Here is an 8,520-nt window from a genome sequence, read left to right as displayed (position 1 = left end):
TTTGTTTTTCGTTGTCCGCTGCTTTCTTGTGCGCATGTAGACGGGGTGTCACAATGGAGCATTCTCCTACGTTTAACAGGCGATTGGGCTAACATGTAAAATCATTCACACTGTTGATTAAATGCCGCAAATTTATTATAAACTTCGAATCAGGCTATAGCTGAAAGTTTAAGGATGTTTCTCATAATTATTTTATTGTTTTCTTGTTTGTATACGCGCGCGACGCTAGTTAAAACTTGGAAGCGCATGTAAGGCCGACGGTCGACAAATTGTATTATTATATACCACTTGTCAAAGTTTGGTGTTCGTAGCATTTCATTGAATAATTTACTGCTATTTATTAATAATTTATTTATTGTGGTATGCTAAAAACACAAGTCACGAGTCTATCGAAAATTGGTTAGTTGCTAATCGATGTCGCATACTCCAAAATTTCATATTTCAACTCGCCACAAAAGAGCAAACGGCAAGTCTTATCATTGCGTCAAGTCTTATTGAAACCTAAGAGACGTAACTTGCCCTTTTTTGCGCCGCACTTTATTTATAATTTCAACTAAAATACAGTTATTATATCTATGATGAAATTTTAGGTATAGTTAAAATTAAAAATAAAATTTAAAATATTTTCTTACATTTAGAAGGGCTGTTGTCTGGTGATGGGCTAGCAGGCGATGAGTTTCCTTCGAGTGTTGAGTAGGATCGCAGAGACAGTGGAGAAGTCATAAAAATACGAGGAGTGTTGGCGACTAGCAGAAAATGGAGAACAAAATAAATTATTACAACGCTTGTCCAAATACAGGTGAATATATATTTCTAATCTCAATCTATTTAGACACGTAGAAATGTAACATATCATACCGTTTAGCGGACTTAGTGTGTTTTCGTTGTCACTGCTGCTAAATCCAATTCCAACAGGCGAAGAGTACAGGAGGTTTTGAACCTTTTAACAATGAAAAATTCCTCAGTTACCTACGGCTTTGTGTTCTCGAACGCTGATTCGTTGAGCCGCGAAGACGCTATCACCTTGTATGACGCTATCACCTTGTATGACGCTATCACCTTGTATGACGCTAGAAAACCTTGCCAAAATATACTCTATTTCCTCTGCCAAAGACACCAGCAGTTTTGTTCAGCAAGGTATTTTAAAAAATGCCTTCTTTCAAATGGTCAATTCGAGTAAATGAGGACAAAGCGTACGTGTTTGTCAACGGTATTCGGCATTCCAAAAATAGTGTAGAATATTTGCACGTTCTGCGCGCTGAAGTGGGAAAATTTAAGAATCGCGTGGCTGTAAAGGTATGATTTTTAATTTTTTGAGTTTCTCACTGTGATTAATATAAAGATAATATTATATATCAAAGGGTGTATAAAGGGTAAATATATTTGGTATTATATACTGTGGTATTGGTCTCTACCTGCTGAAATGAGATGCTGCGTGCACCAGCGACCTTTTGAGTCCTAGTCAGTTTATATGTTTGTTGTAACGAATTAATAACCATATTGGCACTAGTTGTATAAAAATACAGTAAAGCGATTTTTAAAATACTCTTCCCCCACTCACTATAGTCCAGCGCCTAACTGCGCTTTCTGGGGTGTCATTGCCTTGAAAAAATCTGATACCTTCAATATCTGATATAGTTTAACTACAAGTAAAATCTCCTACCGAGGTTCACTTAGCTTTCGTTTAGCGTTCACAAGTCATATACCAAAACGCACGCCGTAACATAATCGCATGAAATTTAAATTTCATTATGAAGTATAAACCCATCAAAATTAATATGGCTAAAGCCAAGGTTTAGTAATAATGGACTGTTATAGTTTATAAAACTCCATATTGAGCAGTCTGACTGAAATATAAAGTTTTATAGTTTTACAATGTTTAGCAGATTTCTATCTTGAGGTTGCAAAGTATAAATGATAGAATTCTGACAGTCTATGATAATGCTCGTGCTAGCTTTTCTAAAACAAGGAATGGCGCCTCGGCCCTCAGAAACCACCTATTTTACGACGGGGCGATAATGATTCGAGTTTGAGACTATAAGTGCATGACTGGCATGCCTTTAATTGATCAGGGCGTATATAAGATAGGGCCATAGATTAAAAAATGAATGATAGGGCGGTGAAACGGCGATTTGGGCCGTGATCTACGTATGATGCGTGGGACCCCCCCGAACGAACACAACATGATAAACCATAGGCGGCCCTGAACTGATTCCGCTAATCTCGCTGACCTCGCGCGACCTCATGTCGTCTGAACAGTCTTATATTATGACAAGGTACGTCATAGCGCGAGGTCAGCGAGATCAGTTCTGGGCCGCCTATGGATAAACAAATATCCATTTCTACATTTAAGCCTTAAAATAACACAAATAGCTTTCAGTTAGTTGGAATTTTACATGCGTAAATTCTACGTCGTGAAAGATTAGTGATTAAAGTTTTAGGAAAATGATTCAGTGTCAAACACAAAGTCAGCTTTTTTAAAATTAATTTAAAACCCTTGGTCCAAGGGTTGGAAACTTAGTCCTAGCATTTGTCTCTGTAAAATTTTTACACAGAAATATTGCTAGTGTGTTATAAACTGGGCACTACACAATGAATGAGCGCGTTATGGATGATAGTTTCACCTATTAGATGCTTCAAATAATGATGCCAGCTATCCGTACATATATTAATACTGTATTTTGATTGATTCTATGTAAAAATTATTATTTTATTCATATTTTATAGTTGATTTTCGTTCGAGGGGCAGATGGCAAAAGAGAACACTGTTTCTTCTCCACAGGGAAATATGACTGGTCAGCAAGCAATGGGCTTTTCCGCGAAATTGTTGCGACTGAAAATGAGCAACAATGGGCTGCAAAATGCAATGAAGCCATTGAAAAGTTAGAAAAGCAAGATTGCGCTAATGATGGTCAAGATCAACAAAATCAAGGTGGATCCAAGGATTCCGAGCCTGTTTTAATCACTAATGAAGATGAAGCTATAAATTTAAAAAGGGGATCTTCATCTCTTGTGGAACAGCTGAGTACTCCCCTAACCAAGAAAAAGTGTCAAGATGAAGAGGCCAAAGAATTACAATACCAAACAAGAGCAAAAGAATGCGAAGTTGGTATGTAGAAATTAAATATATACATATGATATTTTTTGTTGAACCACTAAACCACAATGAATGTTAATTAATTTTTTACAGAAATTATCAAGTTTAAATTAAGGCTTAAATTATCAAGTCATTTTCTTAATTAAAATCCCTGCTACACAATTACTTCTTTCAATATGACCAGCTTTTTTTGCCCAATGGTTTCCTTTTTACCATTCTAGCTTACTCAAGTTGTATAAGTGCACCTTCATTTGGCAGTAATATCATGCATGTCTTTTCATAACTTTGAATAGATGAGCAATTCTATGTTCCGGTTGGCAATATTGAACTACCTCCAGCAGACAGAATGATCAGGAAAGTGGATGAAATATTTTTGGCCCAATTAAAGGAAAATATGGAAAGTAACCCCAATGGCTCATATGAACCTCTTTACTTGTTGGTAAAAGGTCTGAACAGAAAGGAGAACATTTCAAAATCAGATGTCAGCAGCTATCAGTATGAGGTACTTGGTGGTACGCATAACTTGTTGGCAACAAAGCAACTTTTAGAGAAGCACCCTGATAGTGAAGAGTATAAGGGAAGATATGCAAGAATATTTGTTAGGTTAACAAATTTTGAAGCTTTATGGCTGGCGTCAAGGCATAATAAGACTGGGTGTTTCCGTCATGAAATGACATTCAAAGATGAGGCAAGTTCTGTAGAAAGGCAATTCTAATATTGTTAAATATTAAGAGGGAGTGGTTGTTTGTTATAGTTTAACAGTCAGTCAACAAGTTACTTAAGGAACCCATTAGTGTCACAGTAGTAATGAGTACCCAACTTCTTAACTTATTCAACTTTGCTTTGTCAAATACCAGAAATTTTTCTCAAGTACATACCAAAATTGTCAATGGTAAATTATTGGTTATAGTGGTCTGAGTTACTTACGATAATAATTAGCAGTAATCTGCCACAGGCAATTGCAGTAGAAACTACCAAATTATTAATTGCAGCAGCAATCATTTGGGTGATTTACCAGTCAGTGGGTTAAAAAAGCTGTGATCACAAACATTTTTTTATTCTGCTGTAGGTGGAAGTTGCTCACAGGCAGTTGGAGATCATTGGTACAAAAAATGAGAACAATGATTTAGTTCCTAGTCAGCAATGGAGAGACAGATGTTCCCACATATTAGGAAAGACAGTGAGTAAACTTTTCAGTTTATTCAATTTGTAATATATTGTGAACACCAGGTGATTTTGCTTGCCAGTGAAAGTCTTGCCACCAGTGAATGGGTTATCAAAAGAAAGCAGATGTAATTATAATCTGTACTAAACCTAAACCTGTTTAATGAAATAATTTTAAATTAACTTGCTGATCAATAAAGCACTTACACTGAGTAATTAATATTCTTGTTAAATGTTGTACTTTTTTTAGAAGAAAAATCTTTCTGATGTATTTCTTGTTGCTGCTCTCCCAGAAGATGGTTATCAGTCATTCCTTGAGATGTGCCGAAAATATGAAAAAGGTCTTCTGAAAGACCAGCGAGCAATGGCAAAGGACCTACAAGAAAAGCCGAGGTTCAAGCCATCATACATCAAATGCTTATTTGGCCTCGACGTTTCAGATCGTGTTGCTCTGTTGGGTCAGGTAAAGATATTTCTTCCATTTTTAGGCGTAAGATGCCCCTTAGCTTATTTTTTTGCCGCTGTGATCTGTTAAAAATTTTATTTACTAATTAACCACTTAGTTTATTAAAATATAATTGTGCCCTTTAAATTAAATCCAATCATCATTCTAAATCTGTTGTTTTTTTTAGGTTGCTGACCAAAGTAACAGTCTGGATGAACTGAAATTAGTGTGCAAGGAGTGCAAAGTACTGAAGCCTGTCCAAAAAGTGATTTCTTCATTTCTTGGATGTAAATGGGAATTGCTTAGTGCAAAATTGGGAGAGAAAGTCAGCGTTGACCAGTTAAGGAAATTTACAGTAAGTATACAGTATATGTATTATATCAGGCAGTTCGATATTTTGATCCAGGTTTGTAGAATGGAAAATATCCGCTCTTCTCTCTATGCTGAGGTTGAGTATTTGAACTGACTTCTAAATTAATAATTCAAACTACAAGAAACATTTCAAACTACTAGTAGCAAATCAGCCCTGCTACATGTTCCTTGGAAGATTTCAATTTTCAATTCTGCTACCTATTTGATGACCATTTTAGTCTGCAAACATTTTTCTGTGTTTCGCACATTCAGTAGAGCTGTGTTTCTATTTACTAGGGAAAAGATGAAACCAACCTTATTTTCAGACAATACTTGGAATATCTGCAAAAGAGTCTGACCATCGAGGAATCAGACAGCACTAGTAGCCACTGTGTAAGTCACCCAATGTATTTCTGATGGACCAGGGAACAAGGGGCGTTGTCCACATGTGTGTTGACCCACTGGGACTGCAGCAAGGGGTCATACGGGCAAGAAAAAGGATTTTCATTAGCCTTATGTAAGCTTTCACCACATCAGGTACAGTATAGTGATGTAACATTGACCTAATGCACCAATAGTACTGTATATGTACAACTGTGATAATTGTGAAAAAGGTGTATACTGAACAATACTTTCTTTTTCACAATGATTTTTTTATGAAAATGATGTGACAACATTTGCTGCAGGTTTCCTGGACCTAGTGGACCGTTTAAATTTTGGTGTGTGCCACATTTTCAACGTAGCAATAATGGGGGATATCCATCAATTAATGGAAATAAAAAAATGGATCGAGGAACACCGTGGAATCTGCGAACTTGGTTTCGCATGTGTTAAAGGAGTTAAGCCATCAGGTATATATTAGCATATTAACGGGCAATGTATTCATGTTTAAAATAGTAAGATTTTAATGTTCACGTTTACGGCAAAGGGATAACCGTGTCTGTCGTAGAGAATTTATGCCTCAATTTTATTTCGCAAACTGCCCGAAGCTCTATCATCTAATAATTGGCCCCAAAATACTATCTTCAATAGTTTATCGATTGCAGCTAGCCGCATGTCTGGTGTAATTGTCAATCGTAAGGTCCTTAATCACTTTGTTTAATCCACCTTTTGGGTTTCTGCTCACCATAGATTTTTTTGTTAAAACAGCATCCTGGTATTTTCTAGAGGTTCTTGCGATGCAATGTTTTTATATTTAATTTTATGTAACAAAATTTAGTTAAACTTGTCTGCGTTTGTTATTTCTGCCATTCAACTGTAAAATTAGAAGTTCAAATTCACGTACACTCGAAAATACGTCAAATTTACACGCATAAAAGCATACCTACTGTAAACTGTAACCGTATTTTGCAATGCATACAACAAAATTAACTTACGCATTAATCCTGCATTTTACAGGTCCTAGCCTTGGTATGGTACAGGATGTAGAGGGGTTTCTCCTCTACCATGCGGCGCCTGGGCAACGGCTGCTGCAAGATCATTTTAATTTCACTGCCTGCACTGAGAATTTTATTATTGTAAGTCAAGAGCACAAGGAGTTGGAGGTGTGGCATTCTGTAGTTGAAATGTTCAGTAGACCAGGCGATTAGATTCTTGACGTGAATACGCCACAAGGTATGCAATTATACCAGTACTGATGAAATACTAATAATTTTTTTATGCACTGTTCACATTGTTGCTGCCGACTAGTTACAATGAATTATCTGGAAACAACAGGTGCAATCGTGTTGTTAATCGTTGATACAAAAAAATAATTTAACTTAACCGCTTTTACTGTGAAGTTTCACTTTACACTGTTCTGATGGGTGGCGGATTCAAAGGACATAGTCAATCATCTAGTCAGTGGTGAAGGTCATTTCTGTTCGTAGTGGTTTATTCAACTATCTCAGCGCTTTGAACTTTATTTAGACAATTTCTTTTGTCTTATTTAAATGTTAATTAGGCTTTTCGTCAAGTTGACAAAAATTTCGAGAAACTTTCTTGTTAATGCAAAATTGAAACCTTTCAATATGGGAGCTAAAATGATAAGGTTGATTAGCTGTGTCCCACTATGCAACTTTACACTATCATTGGATCACTAGCTTTCTTCCTTCAATTTATTCACCTATTCGCGCAGTATATTTTAAAGTAGTTTCCCGTAAAAAACATAATTAAATGTTATGCAGTATAACATTCCAACTAAATTGATCTATTTTTATGACTGTTTCAGTTGCTGGAGCTGCTGCAGTCATGAAGGAAGGCAGGAATGTTTTATGCTTAACACCAAATGAAGAAGAAGCAAACGTATTGCGCAAAATTTTGTGATTTGAAAAACTAATTATATAATTCTATATACCTGATTCTTTGCATTTGACTTTAGTATTTTGGTTGTGATGTGAAGGTCTGCAGGTAAACTAAATTTTGGCAGACTCAGTCAAGTCGCTTTAGGTTCTGGAATTCAGCTGCCCAATTTTTCACTGGTCGGTTTCGCTGCATGCATTGTCGGTTGATAAATAAGATTTTGACAGAATCAAGCCGTTTTAGGTGTCCGCTGTTGAAAACCCATAAAACGTTGATCGCGGACTAAAATTTGGCTCTAAAATCTCATCTCTGCTTAGATGTGTTTGATTTATGAATTATGCACATATGATTTAAACAAAAGTCAAACCAATATTTTTCTGAAATTGGGCTACACTCTGAAAAAGTGCTTTTATTTCAGTACACGATCGGTGACAGTACAAACTGAAATTCAGCCTTTAATCTCGGTTCATTTAATTGTTTATATCAGATTTGTGACAAACTCACGCCGTTTATGGCGTCTGAAATTTAGCTTCTCAGTTTATCGCTTGTCGGTTAACATAAGATTTTGAATTTTTGGCAGGCTGAAACCATTTTACGTGTCTGAAATTCAGATACCTTATTCATCTCAGGTCGGTTAAAATATACGATTTTGGCAGACTCAAACCGTTTAGGTGTCTGAAATTCAGATACCTTATTCATCTCAGGTCGGTTAAAATATACGATTTTGGCAGACTCAAACCGTTTAGGTGTCTGAAATTCAGATACCTTAATTTATCTCAGGTTGGTTAATATATAAGATTTTGGCAGACTCAAACCGTTTTAGGTGTCTGAAATTCAGATACCTTGTTTATCTCAGGTCGGTTAAAATATGCGATTTTAGCAGACTCAAACCGTTTTAGGTGTCTGAAATTCAGCTTCCAAATTTATCGCTTGTCGGTTAACATTAAAATATTTTGAATTTTGGCAGACTCAAACAGTTTTAGGTGTCTGAAATTCAAATACCTTGTTTATCTCAGGTCGGTTAAAATATGCGATTTTAACAGACTCAAACCGTTTTAGGTGTCTGAAATTAAGATTCCAAATTTATCGCTTGTCGGTTAACATTAAAATATTTTGAATTTTGGGAGACTCAAACCGTTTCAGGTGTCTGAAATTCAGACACCCTATTTATCTCAGGTCGGTT

At 36.1% G+C, this 8,520-nt stretch overlaps 1 protein-coding gene and 1 long non-coding RNA gene across 2 annotated transcripts; one reads left to right on the top strand and one right to left on the bottom strand.

Annotated features, from left to right (window-relative positions):
* Window positions 1-936, bottom strand: LOC114541835. The gene is made up of 3 exons (XR_003689355.1): window positions 859-936; window positions 633-746; window positions 1-88 (listed from the first exon to the last, which is right to left on the bottom strand). It is a non-coding gene; the product is annotated as an uncharacterized LOC114541835 (long non-coding RNA).
* Window positions 937-1,149: 213 nt separating this feature from the next.
* Window positions 1,150-7,340, top strand: LOC114541844 (the record flags this gene model as incomplete). The annotated part of the gene is made up of 9 exons (XM_028561649.1): window positions 1,150-1,296; window positions 2,728-3,109; window positions 3,391-3,785; window positions 4,167-4,277; window positions 4,512-4,724; window positions 4,894-5,061; window positions 5,355-5,439; window positions 5,744-5,908; window positions 7,267-7,340. Coding segments are annotated over exons 1-9 (1,740 nt in total), but the record flags the coding sequence as incomplete, so codon positions are not given.
* Between the last annotated feature and the right edge of the window lie 1,180 nt (window positions 7,341-8,520).

The sequence above is a fragment of the Dendronephthya gigantea genome, unplaced genomic scaffold (assembly GCF_004324835.1).
Source record: "Dendronephthya gigantea isolate DGI-Jeju-01 unplaced genomic scaffold, DenGig_1.0 000311F, whole genome shotgun sequence".
Taxonomy (NCBI): Eukaryota; Metazoa; Cnidaria; class Anthozoa; order Malacalcyonacea; family Nephtheidae; genus Dendronephthya; species Dendronephthya gigantea.
The sequence above is the reverse complement of the archived record's forward strand: the minus strand, read 5'-3'. Positions and strand labels throughout refer to the sequence as shown.